This window comes from Ochotona curzoniae, unplaced genomic scaffold (assembly GCF_017591425.1).
Source record: "Ochotona curzoniae isolate NIBS_2020 unplaced genomic scaffold, NIBS_Ocur_1.0 contig_1752, whole genome shotgun sequence".
Classification (NCBI taxonomy): Eukaryota; Metazoa; Chordata; class Mammalia; order Lagomorpha; family Ochotonidae; genus Ochotona; species Ochotona curzoniae.
The window spans coordinates 59,775-85,836 of record NW_024465171.1 but is presented as its reverse complement, the minus strand read 5'-3'; the positions used below and the strand labels follow the sequence as shown (position 1 = coordinate 85,836).

Below are 26,062 nucleotides of genomic sequence, written 5' to 3'. Positions count from 1 at the left end.
CTAAAGAGCTACAGTTTCTATGCTGTAAAAGGGGCTCAACTTTAAGGGTCACAGTAACTATATTTTTTTGGCATAGCAGTTTCGTCTCATACACCCATCACTTCCATTATAGTTTGTTACATTCTTAACAAGTCATTTTCCAGAATGCATGCCATATGTCTTGGCCAGATTCCAGTGCAATGGGTAGGCACACAATAAGGTGTTCAGAAATGGCATGGGCTTAATTCGGCTGCTGCATGTAGTTGAATGTCTGTTCCCCAGCGCATTATCAATAGCATTAACTCCCAAGCTCACACCACTGCACAGGAGCAAACAACAATGCATCAATCCGTTACAGAATTCTTAGTGGAGGGCTTGACTGTCTATGCAAAAAGGGGTGAAAATGAGTTCAGGTGGTTAGAGAGACACCTACTGTAACCTGCCAAACAGCCTGGCAGCTACCCTAGGTCCTGCCAAACAGGGGAGCTTTCTCTTCAGACCTTTGACGATGTTGTGCCATCCAAACCTACTGCATGGACCCCACCAACTAAATCACCCTATACTGTTATTTTACTAAAGAATGCTTTTCTCACATTAATCTAAATGTATCTCCCAGTGTCCTTTTACATTCTCATTCAGTTACCTCCTATTGTTAGATACGAGAAGTCTGTGGGTAAGTGTTTAAATGTATGTGGTGAGGTCATGCTTGTTGTTGGAATGCATCCAACAAGGTAAAACAGGGATGACAGATTTAAGATCAAAAACAGGATCCAGGAAGAGGAAGCACAGGACCTCTCACCCCGCATACATGCTCCCAACACTGAGTCGTCCAAGGTGATTTCATGCACTCCTTGATCAGAGCTGAACATCCGTGGTCTGTCTCATCAGCTAAGCAAGGGCAGACAGTGCTCCTTATCTCTTCTGCATGTTAATAGTCCTTAAACAAAGCTACCTTGTTAATTTTCTCGGAACTTCCTGCTTACAATCATGATCTAATACTGAGTTGTGTTTGAGCTATTGCTTTATAAGTGGATAAGAACTGAAACCCTGAAAATACATCTTGTGAGTTGTCCGGGGAAACATCTCTCCCCCTTTCTTTTTGACTGCTCCTCTCCCCAAGAACATGCAAGGTAAACTTGCAGCACTTGTTGAGATTTTTACAGTCGTCAGAGGTCGGTCAGTCATTTGTGTGAAAAAGAAACTCAACCACAAACTTCCTCATGAACAGCAGGAAATATGTTTCTTGTCCCTCACCTATAACTTTCCAGGGTGCACCATAGTGAAAATGTGGATCCAAAGAGTATATGACAAGAGAAAAATAATTCCAGTACAGCATGTCATTGAGCCAAGAATTTCACTGAGAAATTTCTTTCCCTATTTCTGTATTGAAGACAACATTTTAAGAGAACATATACATGTACATGTAATATTCTCAATAATTTATTTCAGTGTAAGGAGAAATACATCAGAATACAGAAATAATGACAAGAAAAAAACAAAAATTCAAGAAAATTATTCCATGAAGACAAAAACATTCCTTTATAGACCATAGGATGAAATGCAAATTTGAATCAGATTAAAGAAAAGTACCCAGTCTTTTATCATCAATGTGCAGAGGTAAATATGTGGGAAATCCTGGTTAGATAACTTGCTATTCACAAGGGAAATTCAGCCTGAATAAATTAACTTTATTCATAACTGTTATTCATAACAGCATTGTAAATTTATGTGTCTAATAATTTCTAATTTGGATGATGAGATTGTCTCCTCCACCAGGTTATTCGGGCTACAGTTTTAATTCTGTATAGGAATATGACAAAGCATCCATAGAAAATGTGAAATAACGTATGGCTCTTCAGGGCCAGGTATGGCATAGGTAAAGCATCATCTAAAATCCTAGAATTTCATTTGGGACATGACTGGAGTCTTGGTGCCCCTCTTCTGATCAAGCTCCCCGCTAATGTGGCAAAAGAATATTGCAAGATAACATACGTGCTCTGTCACCTACACACATGTGGGAAATCTCAGACAAATCCTGGTTTTTGTAGCAATTTGGGGCTGACTGAACAGATGAGAGACCTGCTTTCCTCTATCCTACCCTAGTCCGTATATTCCTTCCCACACTCCCTTTCTTCTTACCTACCTTATTTTTTTCTCCTCCATTTCCAGTCCCCAAGTCACTCTTTCTAATGTACATAAATGGTTTTAAATTATACACAGATTTGAAAATTTATGACAACAACAACAACAACCAAAAAAAAAACCTTTCAACTCCATTGTCTATGAGAATATTTTTCTCTACTCTCACATGGATATGCCACTGTCGGTTGGTGCACCTGTTCACCTGCCTCAAAGCTTAGAAGAGTGTCCATCTTTTTGTTGCCATGGATACGGCTTTTATGGATATGCATGCACATGTTTGAGTATCACAAGCAACTTTTAAAACTTTGTATGGAAACAAATTTAACTTGATACAGTTCTGCTGTGTGACTATTGGGCTGCCTCTAAGAATACACAAGATGCCAGCGACAGATCCGGGTAAAAAGTTTTCCACAGTTGGCCCCATTTGTGTTCTCCTGCATGGCTGGGAGTGATGGGAGAAATGCTCTGTGTGTTCCTCCAAAGGAAAACCAGAGATTTGAATATGCAGTCAGCCCTGCATTTGTTCTGTGCCTGCCTGCTCAATGAAGACCTGTTCTCCCTGGAGCTGAGCTTCTGTGTGGCACTATTTTACTCTCAAAATATGTGCAACAGGGCCTGGCAGCGTGGCCTAGTGGCTAGTCCTTGCCTCGAATGTGCCAGGATCCCATATGGGTGCCGGTTCTAATCCTGACAACTCCACTTCCCATCCAGCTCCCTGCTTGTGGCCTGGGAAGGCTGTCGAGGATGGCCCAAAACTTTAGGACCCTGCACCTGCATAGAAGACCCAGAAGAGTTTCCTGGTACCCAGCTTCAGATCCGCACAGCACCAGTCAATGTACTCACTTGGGGAGTGAATCATCGGACGGAAGATCTTCCTCTCTGTCTCTCCTCCTCTCTATATATCTGACTTTGTAATAAAAATTAAATAAGTCTTTAAAAAAAAATAGGTGCAACAGCCACAGCTAGGCCAAGCCAAAGACTGGAATCATGGACTCAATTTAGATTTCTCAGGCAGGTGACAGATATCCAGACTCAGGAGCCATCACCTACTGCTTCCCAGTTTATGTGTTAGTAGATATATTGAAGCAGGATCAGAGGAGAACTAATATCCATGCACATAAGGACATCTTCCCTGCTAGGCCAAGTGCATATTCTCTCCTGTCAAATAATAATTGGTTGTATGATGTTAGCACTGTATTACTCTATGCATTATGCTCCACTTGGCATTACTCAACACTGTATAGGAATATGACAAAGCATCCATAGAAAATGTGAAATAACCTATGGCTCTTCAGGGCCAGGTATGGCATAGGTAAAGCATCATCCACAATCCTAGAATTTCATTTGGGACATGACTGGAGTCTTGGTGCCCCTCTTCTGATCAAGCTCGCTGCTAATGTGGCAAAAGAATATTGCAAGATAACATACGTGCTCTGTCACCTACACACATGCGGGAAATCTCAGACAAATCCTGTTTTTTGTAGTAATTTGGGGCTGACTGAACAGATGAGAGACCTGCTTTCCTCTATCCTACCCTAGTCCGTCTATTCCTTCCCACACTCCCTTTCTTCTTACCTACCTTATTTTTTTCTCCTCCCTTTCCAGTCCCCAAGTCACTCTTTCTAATATACATAAATGGTTTTAAATTATACACAGATTTGAAAATTTATGACAACAACAACAACAACAACAAAACCTTTCAACTCCATTGTCTATGAGATTATTTTTCTCTACTCTCACATGGATATGCCACTGTCGGTTGGTGCACCTGTTCACCTGCCTCAAAGCCTAGAAGAGTGTCCATCTTTTTGTTGCCATGAATACGGCTTTTATGGATATGCATGCACATGTTTGAGTATCACAAGCAACTTAGCAAGCACTGTATAACAAAATTTAAGTAAGTTCTCAGGAAACAGTGATCTCATCACCCACATACATTGTAATCATCTTAGTTTGTGTGAGCACACAGCATAGTATTTATACACACAGAAAAATGCATGAGGATGTGTTTCTCAGAAAGTAAGCATTCTCACTGAGCAATGAAGCACTGTACTGGTTTTGAACTGATTTGGTAATTATGTAGATTTAAGGCAGCTGGAAAACAAGGTAATTCTGCATTTACCTTGGACAAATTCCCAAAATAATTTTGACAGAATCAGATTTTAGTTGTGACATATGTATGTATGTATGTATTTGTATATTTTTTAAAAGATATTTTTATTGGAAAGTCAGATATACAGAGAGACGGAGAGACAGAGGAGAAGCACATCAGTTCACTGGTTCACTGCCTAAGCAGCTGAAATGGCTCCTGGAAGAGGCAGGAGACTCATTCCAGGTCTCCCACGAAGGTGCAGGGTCTCAAGGCTTTCCACTGCCTTACCAGGCTACAAGCAGGGAGCTGGGTGAGAAGCGGGATCACTGGGATAAGAAATGGTGCCCAAATGGGATCCCAGTGCATGCAAGGTGAGGACTTCAGCTGCTAGGCCACCACAGCTGTCATCCCACACCCATCTTTAATAAAAGATTTATTTATTTTTAAATTGAAAAGTCAGATATACAGACAAGAGGGGACACAGAGAGGAATGGCTATGTATGTTCTGAGCTTTCACATAATTCCCAGTTATTAATTTAACTTTCTATAATCTCTGGATCAGAGGTGATATAACACTGGGCTGTTAATGATTGGGCTTTTTGATATTTTTTCACACACATTGCTAAAATATATATTTATGTATAAATATTTATACATATATATACACATGAATATTCAAGAAGTATGTATATTGGGCCCGGCGTGGTGGTGCAAGTGGTTAAGTCCTCGCCTTGCTCACCCCGGGATCCCATATGGGCGCCGGTTCTAATCCCGGCATCCTCACTTCCCTTCCAACTCCCTGCCTGTGGCCTGGGAAAGCAGTCGAGGACAGCCCAAAGCTTTCGGTCCCTGCACCCACGTGGGAGACCCAGAAGAGGCTCTTGGCTTCGTACCGTCATAGCATTGGCCGTTGCGCTCACTTGGGGAGCGAATCATTGGACTTAAGATCTTCCTCTCTGTCACTTCTCCCTGTATATCCGCCTTTCCAATAAAAAAAATATAATAAAAATAAATCTTTTTTTTTTAAAAAGAAGTATGTATATTTAAAGTCCTTTCTCATTTTGAAATCATGTGTCATATAATTATATTCCTTCCTAAAAGCACAAAGGGTCCTCCAGCCACATGTTCTATGGCCCTGATAAAACATTAACATTGTTATAATTTCCATGCTCATCGAGACATTTAATATATTTCTTGAATTCAATTTGTGTCTTTAGCTGAATTCTTTTGAGGTTTGGCCAAGGTGAACACACTCAAATTTGTAACCTTTTCTAAATTAAGGTTTTCCATTTTTCTTTTCTTTTTCTTTTTATTTTTTCATTTTAGAGAGATTTCTCTGATACTTTATCTTCTTCAGGTACATAATCAAGTATTAAATATATATATTTCTGTTACATTTCTGTACTGCAATGTTCTCATTTATTCTGTTTCACTTTTTCACCTTTTCCTATCTGGCAATAAAATTTCATTTCTTTCTCATTTTAATTTGTAAAGAATTGATTCATCAGGGTTAGCAAAAGTACCCATTCACTGCAACACAGATCTGCCAATGTGATATTAATGGAGAAAATAGATTTCACAACTCATAGGTGCAATCATAATACTACAATTAATGGCTTAGAAGATGAAAATGAGATCAATACCACTGCCAGGAGGAATCCAAGTGAGAGGTATAACCTCACTCTCATAGAAAGTAACACATGCACAGTCTCCAGAATTCAAGGAAACAGGATCCACTAATTCCAAGGTTCAAAGGGAAAGTCCCTACCTCAGAGACCTACCTCCAATAAAACAATTAACACATTGCCACTAGCCTTTCAGAAAGCAGTATACATGGAGAGGTGCTGAATACAAAAGAATATGCATTAGTTCAGATGAGATGCTGAGATTTCAGAAAATAGTACACATGTACACACTGACCACCATCATATGCATAGACACTGCCCACCAAAAACCAACCTACATGTGCTTCAGCTCAATTGAACAAAATACACAATATGAATTTTGACTTTTCAGGACACAACTGCTTCTACCTGGAGTTCAACTATTGAAAGCAAGTCTTCATTAGGTTCCAGAATGGTCCAGCAGGAATGCGGCATCCTGAAGTTGAAGCTTGACTTGAGCTTGACTCTTGCAGGTCTTATCATTCACTGAGTAGGACACAATGGTGTTGTGCATAGTGCAAAGATTTGAGTGCTTATACGCTCAGCTCTACCCAGACCAACAGGACCCAAGGCTGAGGTGACCATGACTGATAGTCATGGCTCCTTCCTCCGCCCTGCACCATCAGTTCCTAGATAGACTGCTTTCATCACAGCATCATCAGATAGCCAGTACCACACAGAACGCTCCATGGTGGCATTTTCTGTAATAGCAGAGTGTCACAGGAGGGGAAGCAATGGCTAAAAGCACTTGGGGAGAGCAGGAATAATAGACCAGAGCCCAGCTTTTGCCTTGTCGTGAGAACTTATCAACCTTGGCCTATGCCACAGGCCCCTTCACCCTGAGCACCTACTTGTCTCCTCAGGGTGATAGAGCAGGGGTCCTTTGCCATTCAGCGACCATGTCCACAAGCAGGAGAGAGCTCATAGGCCTCACACCTGGTGGGCTGCAAATAGCCCCACCCATCAGGTCACCAATCACACAGTTGCCCTTTGATCAATGTCTAGCACCGGTCCCGAACTGTTCAACTTGAGAGATGCCAAGCCACATCCACACAGATGCTCAGCCTAAAACAGTGCCTACACTCACCCAGGCTTCAGTCACCTCAAAGTAACAAAGGCACATACTCTTCAGTAGGGTTCATAAGCTTCCCATTTTAGACTCCATTGTTGTTTTATCTGAGACACCAAATTTTATCCACCTGTTGGGAAGGACATCATTCTTCAGTATATACTTGGAGATGTGCAAGTTGGCATGCTTGGCACCATCCCCACCCCAAGCAGCCCAAAATTCCAGCACTCTATTAACTGCCAGTCTGCCCCTCATTCTGGTTTCCATGACGATGCACCTCTCTTTGTTGAGATAGCAGATGTCCATAGCTGTAGGAAATCAGTGAGCGTGGAGCCTGCCTCTTGATCACTATCCTGCAGGTGCCACAGCCCATGGCTGGGTTCCTGGTTATTGGGCCTGGCTCACAGCAAGGCCCTGCCTCTTCCTTCTCTCAGAATTCTGGCCTGATGATGTTGGAGAGTGGGCTAAATCCCCCAGGCATCATGGTGTGAGTTCGTCATCCTCCAGAGAATGAGAGATCTCACTGGTAATGCGCACAGCAACAGAGTTTATTGCCTCTGCACGCTGGTGTCACATTGAACTTGGGGCACACCTGTCTACCAGGCAGGGCTGTTGGGCCCTGAACAGCCCAAGACAGAAGATCATATAGGCACTTTTGGGCTGGGAAATACATCAAAAGTAACATTCTTAAACATGTTAATTTTTATTGCATTCAAGCACAGGAATCCTGTTACATTCCCATGCCCAGTATCTTTATGTCTTATTCCATTCTCACACCCTTATCTTCCTCCTGTTACAGGGACCTTGGAAGAATCGTGCGATTACCTTCTTGTACTGTGTTTACAAAGTTGCAGGATATCAAAGAACAGATTTTTGTCTAAAGGGGAATCCTCTCATAGTCCAGGTGCCTCCTCATCTGACAACGTAGCAGTTTTTCAGCACCAAGGAAACTCAACTGCCCAACCAAAACATCCTGTCCTAGCATGCTAATACACTATCATAGCATTTACCAATACTCCAACCATGAGAGACTCAGAGGAGTTTCAGTGGGATACAGGAATCACGTGTGTCGAGGTTCCTGCCAAAGCAAGCTTTTAAACACCTAGGTTCAACATTGGGAAATCTGGAGGTGAGGGCCTCAAGCACACAGTTATTTTGGTGAGGTAGGCACAGGAGGCCAGAACAGACTTTAACATTGGCAGAGTGGACACCTGCATCGAGATAAGTTGAAATGACTGAAACCATGTTCCTCTGTGGTGACTGTGATTGCACAATAACCTGCATGTCATCTAACATTCGAAGATGCCTTGCAAGAAATTTCCATGCAGTATTCCAAAGAATAGTTGGTAAAGATTGGCAAGTGAAATGGAAATATCACATGCAGGTTTCATTACCTATGCAGCATCAGCCCCCTTTTTTTTTTACCCCCTGTGTATTTCACCTCTCTTGTCCCACCCATTCAGGAATGAATATGGACAAGGATTTTTGTGTTCTGGGTATGCAGACCTCTCACCTATACTCAATCGTCCCAGCCCATTATGTTTTGGTGGTTTGGATGGCTTCGCCTTTTAGTTATCCTTCTAGCTGTATCCAGAGGAAGTGAAGATTTTGCTTTAATCTACCTCTTAGAACCCACTCAACTGGCTTTCTTCTGAGTTCTGGCAGTCAGCCTTTCTTCTGAGTGCTGACAGTCAGAGCCCTGAACAACACTGATGCTTTTGAGAATAGAAGCCTCACAATGAAAGTGAGGGCCAGGAGTGATAAGCAGCAACTGAAAAACATTCTTAGTATCAGACTCAGCAATATTTGATTAACACCATTCATTATCTTGAAAACAGTGCCTATTAGAGGCTGCTGACATGAGATTCTAGAACTGCAACTGTGATATTAAGTAGACAAAAGGTGGAAAATGTATGAACACTTGACAGTTAACATGGAATAGCTAATTCAAAGATGGAAGTACAACCAAGTTTGTACATAAATGGTTTGTTTATGTGTTTTGAAAGTCAGAGTAAGAGAGATAAAGAGACAGAGAGATCTACCAATACATTCACTCCCCATTCAGTGCAGCTGAACCTGGTTAACCTCAGAAAATGGAAGCTTTGATGTGGTTAGAACAATCCCAAGCATTAAGGGTATTACCTGCTGCTTCCCCAATTGCACTGGCAGGAGAGGAACTGAAAGTGTCTGGTGGAACTGAAACCAGTGCTCAGGAATGGGATTGCTGATGTTGTAGACAATTTACATTGTTGCTCAACACTTCATTGGAAGTGTTGCCTTTGTTTCTTCCTGGTTACTATGCTCAATTTGTTTATTAACTCTCACAGGTTGTTGATGGAATATTCAGGGTTTTCCATTTGTAAGCTCATGCCAAATATAAATATAGACAACATATTGCTTCATTTTAAAATTGAATATGTTATTTATTTGCCTCATTGTTCTGTCTAGAAAAATTTGCAGATGAAATAAATGTAATAAGTTTGCAAAAACCATGCCTTATTTCTGCTCTTAGAGAAAAGGTTTTCGATTTTTAAAAACTAAGTATGCAATTAACTACAGATTTTCCCATAGGGTTTTTATTTTATTATCAGGAAATCTCCTTCTATTCCTAATGTGTTCATCGCTTTCATTCTGAAAATCAACTTAGCTTATTTTATTAAATATAATAGGCATAAGTAACAGCAGAGGTAGAAATGAAGGATTTCTTTTTGATGCGGGGGTCTGTTTTAAAGAAAAAAATCTTCAACACATAAGCATACATCTAAATGATAGTTGAAAGATGTTTTCATTTTTTTTTTCTTTTTTTATTGTTAGTAACATTGTATTATGTGAAACAGTTTTATAGGTGCTGGGATTCCCCCCACTCCTCCCACAACCCTCCATCCATGGTGGAAAATAAAAACACTACAACCTTACTTACCAATCATTGTATGAAAAATATTTCTAATAATAAAAATGAACATGTGATTTAGCATTTCCAGAAAAAATAAAAAAAGATGTTTGTTTGGGGCACTGACCATTTCTTGCCCTGTGATTGGCCCTTTGCCCTGATTGGTGTGCCTTGGTTCTCTTTAAGTTGATTGGTCAAGTTTGACAGTTAAGCGGGGGGGCTTGGCGGGGGAGGGGCTGGGGCGTAATGGTCATAAGGGTCACAAGGGAGTTAACCGACGGAACGGAAGGTCAGAATAAAAGTGCCTTGGAGACTCTCAAGTGTCGGGTGATTTCTTCCGCGGGACGAGAGGACCCCCGATATCTGGTGCCGTGGCTCGGATAGAAGATATCTGGTGCTGTGACTTGGATAGAAGATAACTGGCGCTGTGAATCGGATAAAAGTCAGCTGGTGAACGCCAGGAAGGTAAGCTGAGCAGATCACTCAGGGAGATGCTTAGAGTGGGGAATTAGTTTACAACTGAGCTTTTTGCTCAGGAAGCCGCAGCAGCGGGGGGCCCATTTAAGCTGAGGTTTCAGGTTACCTCAGGGAGCCACTGATAGCAGCGGGGACGTGCATGTCAAGTTCGCGGATTAGCGAGGAGCCAAATTTGCAGGGTAGCAACGAGTCGAGTTAGTCAAGTTCGCAGGTAGTGACAAGTCAAGTTAGTCAAGTTCGCAGGTAGCGACGAGTCAAGTTAGTCAAGTTCGCGGGTAGCGACCATTAAAGCTGGGTTTTTCGACTATACAGATTCATTCAGGGTCGCAGTTTACCGCCATTCAAGGTCGCGGTTTGCCACCATTCACGATCGCTGTTTACCGCCATTCAGGGTTGCAGTTTACCGCCATTCAGGATTACGATCTAGCGCCCATTCAAGTTCGCAGTTAACGATCAGATCAATTTCACCATTTGACAATCGGTCAAGTTTGCAGGTTAGCGACCATCAGCGGTGTTAGAAATATGGCCAATTTAACTTTTTCAGCGCACATACAGCCTTTATTACAGAAACTGCTGATGGTACTATTGTTTTTGCAAATGGTGCCAAGGATGACCCTATGGTTTCTGGAGGAGGGCCTTTTGATCCTGCCACAATGGGAACACTTAGGCAGAGACTTAGCTAGGGCGAAACAGCAGGAGCCCATCCTTCCAGGAATGGTCAGGTTCTGGACATTGATTAAGTCTTGCCTGACAGAAGGCACTGATAAATTCAGAGGACATATACAGGAAGGTGAGAAAGTCTTATGGAAACGCAAAAAAAAAAAAAAAATCAGAATAGATGGTTTAAAGACCCTTAATGATTTCCAACAGGTACTGGGGTATATTAATTGGATCCGACAATATTTTTGTATATCTCATTGCCTTAAGGCTTTTGCAGCCTGGGGAGTCCCCCAGTGTCATAAGACTGATAATGGACCTGCCTATGCAGCCAAAGCATTTGATAAGTTTTGTTCTGAATTTGCGATTAAACACTCCACTGGCATCCCATATAATCCCACAGGCCAGGCTGTGGTAGAGCGTGCCCATGCAAATCTCAAAGCATTATTAATAAAACAAAAAGGGGGAGTAGGAGCGACCCTATTTCCCAAAAGTCCTAAACATCAATTGGCTTTAGTTACTTATATTTTTAACGTTTTGATTCTGGATTTGGATGGCCATTCTGCTGCCGAATGCCACACTGTTGGCGCAGGCCCCTGCAAAGATTGGGTGATGTGGAAGGATGTTTTAACAAAACAATGGATGGGCCCACATCCTGTCTTACGACGGACGCGAGGAGCAGTTTGTGTTTTTCCGCAGGATTCTGATGGACCAGTGTGGGTGCCAGAATGTTTGACGCGAGTGATAAGAAAGCTGGAGCAAGATGAACCTGTGGACGTGGTGGATGCTGACCAGCCTGATGTTCATTCAGATACCAAGAGGAGACAGCCAGAATCTCCAGATAAAACTGCACCATAAAAGGGGTGCAGCAAATATTGACTCGCTGTCTAGGGCCTTGGAAATGGCCCCCAGAATGGACTGCTGTTGACGTACTGTGACTCCTAAAAGAGTAGCACCTGATCTTGCTGTGACCAATTGATTTCCTACCTGTTCAAATTCTGCCTTTGTGGGGTATAACTATACACATGGTAACCTTGTTCAATCTGTTTTTGCTAATTATTGGAATGTCTGGGTACTTTGCACTAGTAGGGGTGGGTGTTCAGATATATCAGCTTTTGCATTTATTGATAAGGTAGTGATAAGAAATTGTAAGCATCATAGTAATAGTTCTAGAATATGGGAAGAAAATGTTAAAGTTAATTGCAGTTGTTATGTTATCTATAATGCTATTTATGTATGTGTACAAGCTCAATTTATTTTTATTGTTTCCATGAGTGCTAATGTTACCCTTTTGAATTGCTCTGTAGTTAAGTGAGGCCTTAACCAGTGTTGGAATGGTTCTGGCACTGTGGTGCTGGTATGCATTCCACAACTTATTTCCATCATATGGGGACCTCTTGTGTGCTTAGTCTACCTGGAATGTGTGTCACTCCCTCCATTGTCACCAATGGTTCCCGAGCACTGAATTTGTCCAGAGAGTTATCCGCTATGCTATCCCCTAGTGGAAGCTGGTCCATACGATTCGATAATTTGACATAGGAACTAAGATCCCAAATTATAGCCATAAATAGCATAAAAGTAGAGATTGCCACAGTAAAGCAATGGACAAATTGCATACTAAAGCATCTTTCCTTTGCACACCAATGGGCTAGTATAGTAGCCCTGGGCCTTATATCATTCTTTGGGGTCTGTGGATGCTTCATCCTTGAGCACAGCATCAGCAGCCGTAACAGCAGCTGCTAGTGCAAGCTGGGCTTGCCCTTCACAACAGATAATCACTAAAACTATGGCTAGGCATGCTGGACCGGTAGCCAGAGACGGGTAAGTATCCGATAGGGCTTCACCAACCTAAGACAGGTGCCACATTCCTAGCCACGTGGTTAGCCCATGATGGGTAAGGGGAGCCTGAACTCGGAACACCTAAGACAGGCACGGTCCCTTGCTTAATAAAACAAGAAGGGGGAGCTGTTGGGGGCACTGACCATTTCCTGCCCTGTGATTGGCCCTTTGCCCTGATTGGTGTGCCTTGGTTCTCTTTAAGTTGATTGGTCAAGTTTGACAGATAAGCAGGGGGCTTGGCGGGGAGGGGCTGGAGCATAACGGTCATAAGGGTCACAATGGAGTTAACAGACGGAACGGAAGATCAGAATAAAGGCGCCTTGGAGACTCTCAAGTGTCGGGTGATTTCTTCCGCGGGATGAGAGGACCCCCGATAGATGTTTTCATGTCACTTCTGGATCACAGGTTAGAATCACTACTCTCTGATTGGAAAATCTTTTCTGCTAAGAGTTTGCAAAGCTTTGAAATATTTATCAATCCTTTTTGTCAGTTTCTAGTCAAGCTTGCTCAGATGACCTGCAAAATAAAACACACCAGATAGCAGAAGGTGAGTAGCTCTTTGATCCCATTCACTAAAAAACATTAATTACAATAAAAATAAAAAAAAGAATAATCCTGTTAAGTCCCTTAAAAGCACAAAAAGAAAGGACACCAAATATTCACTCTTTTCTTCCTGTCATGATCTTTCATAATAGTTGACGTGATCATAAACTGCAAATCAGACAAGCCAAATTATCACTACTTCTTGTTTTGTTTTCATAGTGTTTCAGACTCTTTTGGTAAGGTTTAACATCACACAGACATTGAAACCTTCCAACAACCCTATGAATCTTTATTAAATACACTCATTTAAAAGATGAGGAATGTGAAGTATAGGAATGTGAAGTATTTAGGGAATTGATTTAAAGCAGAGAAACTCTCCAAGGGCCTAGTGGCTGAATCCTCACCTTGCACACTCCAGGGTCCATATGGAAGCCAATTCATTTCCATGTTGTTCCACTTCCTATCCAGTTCCCTGCTTATGGCTGGAAAAGCATTGGAGGATGGCCCAAAGCCTCAGGACCCTGCCCTCACATGGGAGACCTTGAGGAGGCTCCTAATTTGGGCTTCAGAGCAGCTTGGCTCTGGCTGTTGCTGTCACTTGGGGAATGACCCAGTGGATTGAGGATGTTTGTCTCTCCTTCTCTCTGGAAATCTTCCTATGAACAAACATAGAATCTTAAGAGAGAGTGAAAAACCACCAGCCTTGAGACTTTGGGTTTAATCATCAGAATTTATCAAGTAAGCAATGACTTAAGTTTCCCTCTGTGCTCATTCATACTTTAAACAGAATTGCACGTTAAACTCATGTCCTCATCTTTGAAGACAAAACTACATCCTCTTTCTCTGGGCAATACATAGGTAGTCTTGCTAGTGTTTGGAGTTATTTATTTTCTATTTCCTAAGCAATGCACCATGAGTTTTTATGTGTTCAGTAGATTACAAATACTTCTAAAACTTGGCACAAGTTGGGTCATTAAGAACTACTCCAAGTTTTCTGAGAAATTCATTCAGCATTTTCTGATGAAACACACAAAGCCTGTCCAAGGAATTCTAAGCATTTTTTGTTTGTTTGTTTGTTTGTTTGTTTGTTTTTGCATTGCCATTCAGCAATGAGAGCGTGGTAAATTGTAACAGCAGTATTAGAAAAATTAAACTCACAATAATGAGTATATAATATCTAAAATATATGTAGGCATATTTACAGATCAGGAAGAGTAGCTATGGAGAAGTGGATGACAGTACACTTGGATTCAAGCAAATTGATATAGGCACCAGCTCATCCAATCCCCAAATCAAATATTCTCTGAATGAATACTATCATTTTCAGCTTTTATCACCATCTTTCTTTTTGAACAATCATCTGATTTCACCTCTTCCTCACCTGTGCAGAGAAAGTGGATAACTTCTGGAGGAAAATAGCCCCAAATACACGAGAAATACAGACACTGCCTTTGCCTTCAGTATTGAAACACCTCAGATAGTTCCCATGTTTGTTGATACATTATAGAATGCCATGCACCTGAAAACACTTAGGAATCCCAAAGGATAACTAAACTGAATAGTGAGTTTCAAAGCAAAAATATTACTTTGTCATTAAAGCGAAAACCAAACAGGCCTTCACATAATGTGTGAAGGAATCATCAGGAACAGCAAGTTTACTAAACACAACTGCCTTAAAGAAGGGCAGGAAAGCAGGGTTTCATCAAGCATCTCAGAAGAGCACTCTACACAAATCTTTCGTAAGAACAATAATTTCAGGAGTTGTCTCTCCAGGCCCACTAGGAAGCCCAAGGAGGGTGAGGGTTGATGAGGATGGTCAAGCTGTGAGAGGTGCAATTGCATGCTTGGGTCACACTCAACACAAAACGAATAGAGCCTCTAGAAACATGATTACATTTTAGGCTCATTGGGGGCTGATCTACAAAACAAAATGTGATAAAGTTACTTAGGCTATATGCAAAAACTTTATAGAGAGGAAGTCAGTTTTCCTTGCAGTGAAGATGCTATTTAATACAGCTGTTTCCCATGGCAGAGTACCTGAGTATAAGCCTCTCTCTGACTCTACCATATTTTAATATAGAACTTAGTGTTGCTTGGTGATGAGACAAGTGATTCAGGTCTTACCACCCTCCTGGGAGACCTGGATAAAGCTTTCTCATCTGAGAATAGATTGCTTGCTATCAAGGTCACTTAAACAGTGAACTTCCACACCTCCTTCTGCCATCCATGTTCTCTGCCTCAACCGATGTGTCAATCTCTCTATGTGTCTTTCTTTGTCTTTTAAATAAACAGCTGTTCCAACGTGAGGAGAAATGAATGAAAACCAGAGATTTTTCATGAAAAAAAAATCTCCATACAGTTTTCCTTGTCTTGAAAGCCCTTTTGTTTTCTAAAACATTAATCACAAAATTATTGATAACTTCACTGACTTAGTTTTTCCATCTCAGTAGTCAGAAGAAAGGATGAGAATGAAGAATTTCAGATGTACAACTTACAAGAAAGAAAGGGTCAGACATACCAAGAGTTTAGTGAGTCTGAGAATTGTGGGGCTCTGGGGCAAAGAGATCACACTCTTGCACTGCAATGACTGGTGCTGAGCCAGTCCAAGGTTAGGAGCATCTTCCTGGTCTCCCACATGGGTGCAGGGTCTCAACACCTTGGCCTGTCTCTACTGCTTTCCCAGGCCACAAGCTGTGAGCTGGATCGGAAACAGAGCTGCCAGTATTAGAAATGATGTCCATATTCATCCTGTCATGTTTATAGTGAGGACTTCAGTCACCAGGCTACTGCACCAGACTCTAACTGCTAAGCCATCACACCAGAACCCTCCTCTGACATTTTTCAGATATTTACTAGCATTTCTATGTATGCACACTCAATTCTAATGTCAGCATACACTAGATATTAATGTCAAATATTTAAACAGTTGCAGTTGTATCTTAAAAAGTATAGACAGTTATATAAGTAAAACTTACAAGGCTCATTTTTTAACAAGATGAAGCCTTTAAGTATTTTACCCTAGCTTTTTCTTTCCATTTTCTTTCCATTGCATGGTAGCCATACTTCTGTAGGACAAAATGTTCTACAAGCTATTCTCTTCCTTAATAATCTGCTAATTTTCTTGATTTACATTTTGAAATTATCATATAAGGCTCCAAATGGAAACATTCTCTAAATAAAAGCATACCAAATTTAATTGCAATTGCTTTAAGCAATTTTTAAGCATTTCTTTCAATTTGTGGAAACACATTTTAACACAACCTGCCTTAAAACTGGGAACGAGAAGTTTTTCAAATAACCTTATTGTAGCTGATTTGGGAATCCTCCCTCCTCAAAAGAAGGCAGATCAAAATCACAGTGGGGACCTGAAGGAATCCAGCATTCTAAATTCCTTACAAAGGGCAGACTCCTAGCATGCTCCTCCTTTTCCATGGCTGGTAGGCCTGGAGCTTCTACTTAGCTTCTGTTTATTTGAAGTCAAGAGAGGCGAAAAACTTCAATTTGGCTGTTGTCTTAAGAGAGTACCTATGAATTTATTAGTTATCAATAAGATGAAAATTAGTGTAAAGGTGATGTTAAAATACTGTTGTTCTTCAATACGAATCAGATTTCAATTCCATTTTCTTAAAGGCAAAATTCAGAAATTATACATGTGACAACCAATTACACTATACATTTCAAAAGAATTAGTTGTTTTCCTGTAAGGCAAAATCTCACATACTTCTTTGTAAATAAGAACACAAATAATTTACAATCAGGGCCAATTTCATGATTAGGAAACATTTTGACCAATGAACATAAAAGCTCATTTACTTTAATAGCTTATAGGATGCAACAAATTTAACATAATTTTATAATATTGTGAGATTATAATCCAAATTATTTTAAATGACAATTATATTATCCAAATTCTGTCTCAATCTTTGAGAGTTCTAGGGATCCTACAACTTTCAAAGTCTTGAGACCTGGTTTCAAACTCTGAAGAATTTAGAAGTGTAAATTAGTTAAAGAAAAAGTACATTTGACATTTAACTGAACATGTTAACGGATACTGTATTTTAGACCTGATCAGTGCCAGGACAACACTGTAAATTGAAGACTAAGCAGCAAGAAAACAGTATATGAACTTTTCCTCAGAGGAGAAGGTGAGTCTGGTCTGGCCAAGTCCTGTTAGATAGGTTAGACCTCATTAAAATTTTTTATCAGGCGACAGAAAAAGGGGTTAGTCATGATGCATCCCATCTCGTCTGTCATTCAGGCATACACGCACCCAATTCTCAACAAGGACAATAACTTAACAATTCAAGACAAATATGTAACTGGAAAAAGAGTATTAAAACAAAGTCTAGTTTTTCTCCAGACTAAAATAGAACACCAACAATAACGAATAAATAAACATATGCACAATCCCAACACATCAGAACAGAAAGACATTTAACTCTCAAACATTTTGCACCTTCCAAATTCTTCTTTGACATATTTTAACCTGGAAATGTTTTATAAAGCAAGTCATAGGTTCATCTCATGCTTTGAGTTAAATTAACAGTGGATTTGGACCAGTCTATATCAGATCGCATATATAAGCACATATATAAATACATATATATATATATATAAAACACTTAATTCAAGTTGCAGAATATGTTTCCTTTTCTTTTTTTTTTTTTTCGGCTTCTTATGGATGTTAAATCACTTATTTCTTAGTCTGCCACTCTCAGCTTGGGGTGAGGGCTATGAGGTAAAGTTAGAGAAATTTAGATACTGAGGGTGACAGTGTGGTTAAGTCAAGAAAAACTGGAAAAGCAGGTTAGAACAAAGGTTAAAATGGTTACAATGGAGAGGACATCTCTGTGTACTATCCCATGAGGAGAGCAAATGGAGACCTTCAGAGAGAGGAGGATGGGTCTGTCCTTGCAGCAAAGTTTGGGCCTGGATCATGAGGGATGATAGGATTATCATTCAATCTTATGTATGCCTGAGCTAATTCTGGGAGCAAATGTACAACATAAAGGCTATCAGAGAAGAGATTAAAAAAAAAAAAATCTTTCACGTTTGAGAGAGTTTTCCTAAAACTACAGCAAATACTTCCTAACACTGTGTTGATCCTTGACATGGGTAGGTCAAAATAGGTCTTATAGACATGATCAGATAGAAAAACCTCTGCTGTAGCCCCTTCTCTTCCTCCATCTTCATGATTTGATGGTACAAGGCAGGATTCTCCCATTCCAAGAGATTGAAGAAGGTGACTCACTTCTATGGCCCATAATGGCAGTCAATCGTGCCGAGATAATCTACAAGGGAGGCTTGCCAGCCTGTTGCTCTTTCTTCAAACTCATTCATAATTACTCATTCAATCAGGGGCAACAGGCTTTGCTGTCTCAAAGTCTTAACACCTAAGGGCTAGCTCTTTGACATCCTGAATTAGATCTGCCAGTTGATCAAGACAAATATAAACTCCGGGCGCCCCTCCAATGCATAAATGTACCCACTGGAAGGGACTATCCTCCCGGACAAGGGTAGCTATAAGCACGGGAGAATTTGAAAATGTCCACAGTTGTAACTCTTTCTTAGGGCAATAATGAACAAGTAGCCTTGCCTAGGGCCTTTTGAGTCTCCTGTAAGGCTTGTACATGAGGGAAACTCGTCTCCTAGCATTTTGCCTTTTCAAATAATGGCAGTAATTGCCCTGTAGACATGGGTAGTCAAGGGCATAGCCAATGACCTCTCCAAGAAGCTTTTGAAATTCTACTGGTGAATATTGTTCCTTAACGCTTAGCTGGGATTTCAAGGGGGAGGCCTTTTCAAAACATAATTCTGTCCCTAAAATTGTAGAAAGAGGGGGGTTATTTGCACCTTCTCTGAGGAGACATTCATGTTAGCTCTGTCTAAAAGCTCTTTTACCTTTTCCCAGACTACTTGCAATTCCTGAGTTGTACGGGCTCCCAAAATATTATTCAAACTGCCAGGATACAGGGTTGTTGAGAAAGACCCTAAAGACTAGTCTCCGCCCAGGGTGAGTGAGGCTCATTTCTGCCACAGCTTTCTCAGGTCCCCTGCATTCCAGGGATATCACACTGCCACTGGGCAGTTCCCTTCAGGGTTAACACAATGGAAAATCCTGAACTGGCTGGTGGAGCCCCACCAGAAGGCTTGCACCTGGAGCTCTGTGCTCTGGACTCCCCTTGACCTTGGGGGTGGGTTCCTGCCCTCTAAACTTCCCAGAAGCTCTTGTTGGGGTGGCTGAGGTGGGCCAGGACCAGTGTTTTGGGCATCAGTTTTGCTCTTTTTCCATTCCCAAATATCACGTACAAATAAATTAACCAATGTTACCCACAGTGCCAATGTGACCACAGTCCCTCAGGCCTTGACTGCCTAACCATCTGAGATTTAAAACCCTCAGGACTTTAGCATGTATTTTAGCACCCTAAGTGTGGGATCATCAATCCCCCACCTTTATTGCCCATGGCTAAAGAAAGACAGCAGGGAGGAGAGTGCTCAGAATATCCAGTCAGGCTGTTGGGCCCAGGCAATCCAATACAGAGTTCCAGGTGACACCGAACCTTTGCCTCAGCCAGAAATGGTTAGTCCTCAGACAGGATCACCCCAGAGCCAAGCATCCACAGCTGTCCCTAAAGCAGAAGATGAGAGATAAGAGAGGCACTAGGATACCCAGTCGGGCTGTCTGGCCCAGGGGATCCCCAGCAGAGTTTCAGGTAATGCCAAAGTGTTGCTTTGGCCAGAAACTGTCAGTTCTCAAACAGGTTCACCCTAGATTCAGGCATCCATGGCCATCTCTCACTGCCAAAGAAGAGAGAATAGGAAAGAAGCCAATTGGGCACCTAACACCTCCCTTCCCTTACAACCTCTCAGGGGATTTGACCATAGCTATACCACGGTTGGGTGCTGCCCATGATTGTACAGAGCTGTGGGGTGCCTAGGGTCACTTCTGCAGGATACACTCCTGTTTGAGAGGAGGAATACTGTACCTTAGGTCGCCTTCTTTTCTTTGAGGCTCACCTGAAGTTCCACCACTTCCCTGACAATGTGCTTCTCTGGTAAGACACTGCTCTGAAGCAATTTACAGCCATTCCTTGCTTCTCTTTCAAAGCCACGCAGTGAGGGGGTGAGAAGGTCCAGCCTTCATGATCCATGCTGGGTGAATGTTCTGAAGTGCCTCACCCACAGATTCCTTTAGTACCCTGTTGCTGGAAGGGATGAACCTGCTGCCCACCATCCAGTCACCTGGCCTGTGAAAGGCAAAGGAAAGGACAGGGCTTCTGTCTAAGCAGTGCCGATTTATAGGGGAAATTCAATTCCCTATATAGGGTAAGGGATAACATTAGGCCTGGAATTTGGGGAATTCCAGGAGGAGAGAAACTAGGAACCAATTACTAGGAGAATGACTGTAGAAGCCACCTCCCATAATCCAATGGTGTGTGACTGAGATGGCCATGGTTGATCAGCATTTCCTTGAAGCTACTTGACTCCTGTCCTGATTCATATGCAGGGTTCTCTCTTGGCCACCATCTTGCCCACTAGTCCCTGGAGTGTTAGTCGCATTCTTATTGACTTAGTGACCTCTTTACCCCGAGCACCACAGAGGATGATGATTACCTGTGTAAGTGACCCTTTAGCACATCCACAAAGAGAAATCCTATAGCCTGAAATCAAATTCCACTTGTAATTTTGTCTTCTATCATTCTGTCGTCTGGTAACTTTGGTTGCAAGATCGAGGCTGAGTGATGTGCGTAGTTGGCTGCTTCTGTTGCTCTCTATACCCAGTACTGTTTGGTATCCTTTCCTAATCCCTTCCACTCTCATCTCCAGATTGTGAGAAGTGTCAGAAGTTCTTCCTGAAAAGCTGTGCTGCTCATGGACCCCCAGTGTTCCTAAAGGACAACCCAGTGAATAAGGGACATCCTAGTCCGGCTTTCCTCAGTGTGCCCACTGGACTTAGAATTGGCCCATCCAGCATTTCTGAGGCTGGGCTTGGAGTGTTTAATGAAGCATCTGATCTGCCACTGGGGTTGCACTTTGGTCCTTTTGAGGGCAAGATCACAGAAGTGAAACAGGAATCCAACAGAGGGTACAGCTGGCAGGTAAGAAGTACCTTTCCAGTCTGGTGGCTTTCCACCTGCCTGCTGTGAGTTTGGTCCATGTGTCCGGTTCATGTGTCCTTCTACACTTTATGGCATGAGTGGAGCCAACATGATTACATCACAGAATCCTTACTGAAGATTAGCATTGATGAGATCACTGGGCTGTAAAAGCAAAGCAGTTCGATCTCAGCTGTGGGCTTCTACTGTAAGGAAACAAATCAGATTAGGTGTATACTAACACTATGTTATGTCTCAAGATGTGGTTGGACTCATGGGATGTCATAGAACATGATGGTGGTTGAGTTAATAATTCTGCTGAATTATTCCCTTTCCAGAAACATATTAACTGATTTTTCTGAAACTCAAATAGCCAAGAGGAGAAACAGCTATGAGTACATGGATGGTAAGGATACTTCTTTGGCCAACTGGATGAGGTAAGAGCCATGCTTTTTACATGTGGAGATGACATTTATCTCTAAGACAAGATCACTGTCCTTTCTCCTCTACTTTCCTCAATGACTTTTACATGATATGTCCTCTTTGATGTCTATTTGAATGACCTTTGAATACCATGACCGGTTTGTAAAAGCACATTCTCTATAAATACAATTTTTAGCATAACATAAAATAATATGTTGAATAAATGGACATGAAAATGGGCCTTGATGAATCTAGATTAACTGGGGTATTGACTCATTCTCTCTATAATTATCATTGGTTATGGACATTGCATTAAATTGGTGTCCTGACAGCAAAGGTTTTTAGTCTTTTGAAAATTATACACTGTCCAAACAACTTGATACAGAAGGCCTTTAATTTATGAGACATAAACCATACCAGGCACAGTGGAAAAAAAAAAAAAAGAAAGAGAGAAGAGAGCCAGGTTCTGGGACAAGCATTGTCATGCAGTGGGCTAATGTAAGGACTGGTGTGCCTACATTACAATTACCGGTTGCCCTACTGCCAAACCAGTTGCTTCCCCATGCACCCTGAGGACCTTCAGAGGATGTCCTCATGCTTTGTCTTTGGCGCCAACTTAGAAGACCTGGTTGAAGCTACTGCCTGACACTGTGTCCTTTTTATCTCTCCACTCCATGCTTTTTCTTGGTATCTCTGTCTTCTGCCCCTTCTCTTCTTTGTGTCTCTGCCACTCAAATAGAAAATAATCATAATAATCTTTACCAACTAAACAAAACAAAACTGGAGATGTGGATGAGAGAAGGAAGCTGCATCTGGATAATTGTTTCTGTGAGCAGTTCTGGGAGAGGCTAAAATAACTCCCAGGATGCAGGAGAAAGATCCAAGAGAAAGGACTTCAAAGAATTGCCTTTGGAAAATCTGAGTTGTGCAGCATGTGTGGTAGGCTAGAGCTAGCCAGTGTACATTAACCATATTGTGTGGCATAAAACTGAATGAAGTTTGGGGTTTAGGGAAACTCTGTGTGCTTCATGGCCGGTCAAGGAGAAAGGTCGACTAGGGTTTTGAGGATGACTAGTGAGGAAAGGAAGTAGCAAAGCATGCTTGTCAGAACAAATACAGTATCTGCACATTGGATGTGGGACTTCATTGATCTCACAAGAGAGATACATGTTTGCAAGAGAGCTTTTACAGAATTGGGCTACAAGCAAGATAGAGGCTATCAGAGAACAGATGAGATTCAAGTGTAACAGCACATGGGAACTCAGCATTTATCTCTGCCCTAGGTATGTGAACTGTGCCCGGAATGATGAGGAGCAGAATTTGGTGGCCTTCCAATACCACAGATGGATATTTTACCACACCTGCCAAGTCATCAAACCAGGCTGTGAACTTCAAATATGGTATGGGGATGAGTATGGAAGGAAGCATGAGTATCAAAGGAAGCATTGGAAAGAAAAAGAAGGGAAGAAAAAGGAAGAACTGAAAACAGTGAGAGGTAAGTAGCACTGTTGCTTTTAAAATAAGTAAAGGAGTCACCTGGGGAATATTTGTCATTCAACTCTAAGGAGTCAAATGGAAAGTAACAGCTGGAAAAGCCCAATTCAAATGTGATTTCAATTTAGCAAAAACAAAGACTTACTTCTCAAAAGAAGGGAAGAGTTATAGAGAGACTCAAGCACAGGGAGAGAGAGAGAAAGAGAGAGAGAGAGAGAGAGCAGGAGAGATCACCAGTTACTGTTTTAACCACAAAGGCTGCAGGAGGGCCTAGCACGGCAGCCTAGTGGCTAAAGTCCTCACCTTGGACATGCTGAGATCAAATATGAGCATCACTTCATGTCCTGACTGATCCACTTGCCTTCCAGCTTCCTGCTTGTGGCCTGGAGAAGCAGTTGAGGACAACCTCAATCCTTGTGGTGCTATAGCCACAATGGGGACCAGGAAGAAGTTCCTGACGGTAATTTTTAGATTGAAATCTCTTGGCCTATTGTGGTCACTTGGGAGTGAATCAAAAGACAGACAGATTTCCTCTCTGTCTCTTATCCTCTTTGTATTTATGATTTGATGTGTATATATATATATATATGTATGTAAAGATATTATATTATGTTATTTTTGTTATGTTATGTTATATTATATCATATTATATTATATCATATTATATGTACTGTTTACACTATTTTTTTTTAATCTAAATTTGTGAAGTCTATCTCTGGCTAAAACCAGGAGCTCATGTATTTCAGCAGTTTAACTGTTTTGTACTCATATCCTGGGTACATTAAAAGACCAGGGAATAGGATAAGGGGAAGCCAGATCTCAATCTAGTCATTATATGCTTTAATATTATCATAGTAGTGACTTGAAACAATGTGACCTAATACTGACCCATTTTTTTAATGTCTTTGACTCCTGGGAAACTTTGATCTATGTTTTTATTTAGTTATTTTAGCTTTTAAATACTTTGTGCACAAAAATATCCCAGAACATACATTTTACATATTTTTTTTCATTTTTCTTTATATTTTTCACAACTTATATAGTTAATTAGGGTAAAAAGGTTCAACGGCTATAGGAACGTGCGTAAGACTATGATTTGCACATTGTTTCCTTCATGTATCTGAGGTAATGGGCAATATTGTGGGAGAATCCTCACCCAGTTACCCCCTCCACCCCAGGTCCTTGATGTGAGGCACACTCTGAGATTCTCACTCAAGTGGTTTTGATAGTTGATCAGTTCTGAAGCGCTGCCAGTCTCACCACTCCAAACACAATGAGGTTGTTGAAGACTCCACTGAATGACTTAGTCCATCATAGTCTCTGTTGGCCAGTAGTTTGCTGCCAAAATATAGCTGCATTGGTTGATTGATGTGTTCTGTCTTCTGTCTTGTCTTGGTTAGGGTTCTGAGTCTGGCATTTTGATTGTGGAGATCCACAAAGATAAGTTCAAGGTCTGAGGTGTTTGCAGTCTAAATTCTTGTATGTACTGGCAAGTACAGCGCCTGGCACATTCCATCGCCCTGATAGCTGGTGGTTGCAATTCCTGGGTTGCTTCTGTTTTCAGCCCTGACACCCACTGGAACCAATGGATTTTGCAGTCCAGCCTGGTACTGTCCAGCAAATACTCAGCCCTCACATAAGCCAGTGTGGACTGCCCACTTCTTCACAGCAAACCCCTTTCCATTACCAATTGACAAATTAGCCAGCTGTTAGAGCTATTTTGCCCAGCTTGTCTGACCTCCAGGTCTGGACCACATATTCACCAGTGAAAACTTTGATTTGCCAGGGGAGTTTCCCAACTTCCTCCACTTGATCCTCTCCCTGACCCAGTTCTCAAACATGCCATTGTGTTTTATTCCAGGACTTGGCAAATGTGGCCTTCCATTTGGCTTTGTATGGGCTGGTGAACATTACAAGCCAGAGCAGGTTATGGAAATTACAATTTCCACAATGGTTTCCTTATATTAGAGAGAACATATGTATTTGCTGTTTTGTGATTGACACATTTTATTGAGCATAATGGATTCTCTTTGGGACCACCTGCTTATCCATGGCATAAGTTTGTTCTTCTTAATAGATAGTATTATTCCATGGAGAATAAGTAATACACTTTCTTCAAGCATTCTTCTATGGGAGCACATCTGGATTGTTTCCATGTCTTTGCTATTGTAGATTGTGCTGCTGCAAATATAGGCTTAGAGATCCCCTTCGCATATGCAGATTTCTTTTCTATTGGGTACATTTCTAGGAGCAGGAGAGCTGTATCATACGGCAGGTTTGTTTGCAATTCTCCAACCATTCTCCATACTAATTTCCATAGTGTTTATATTAGGCGAACTTCTACCCACAGTGAAGGAGGCTACCATTCTTCGAACATCTTTGCCATTAGGTTGTAACTGGAGATCTGAATGTAGGCCAGCCTCACTGAAGTTAAGCAGTACTTCAACATGGTTTTAAAGTGTGTCTCTGTGATGGCTTGGGAGCCTGAGCATCTTTTGCTTTGAATCTGATCTTCTGAAAAAATGGTCTGCAGAATCCTTTGCCCTTTACTTCACAGGTTGTTTATTTGTTTTTTATTGACAGTGGGATTCTGTATCTCTTTGCAAATCCTGCATATTAGTTCTTATTCATTTGTGGGTTGTGTAAGTGTTTTCTCTGTGTCTGTTGTTTACCCCCTTCCTTCTTCATTAGTTTCCT

General features: G+C 41.4%; 1 protein-coding gene across 1 annotated transcript; it reads left to right on the top strand.

Moving 5' to 3' along the window:
* The first annotated feature begins 15,810 nt into the window (after window positions 1–15,810).
* LOC121148661 (probable histone-lysine N-methyltransferase PRDM7) lies at window positions 15,811–25,761 on the top strand. Its single transcript, XM_040968883.1, has 7 exons — window positions 15,811–15,884; window positions 17,316–17,320; window positions 20,953–20,970; window positions 21,180–21,458; window positions 21,822–21,885; window positions 23,155–23,301; window positions 25,686–25,761. The coding sequence occupies exons 1-7, from the start codon at window positions 15,835–15,837 to the stop codon at window positions 25,759–25,761; spliced, it is 639 nt and encodes a 212-aa protein (XP_040824817.1). The 5' UTR covers window positions 15,811–15,834.
* The last annotated feature ends 301 nt before the right edge of the window (window positions 25,762–26,062 follow it).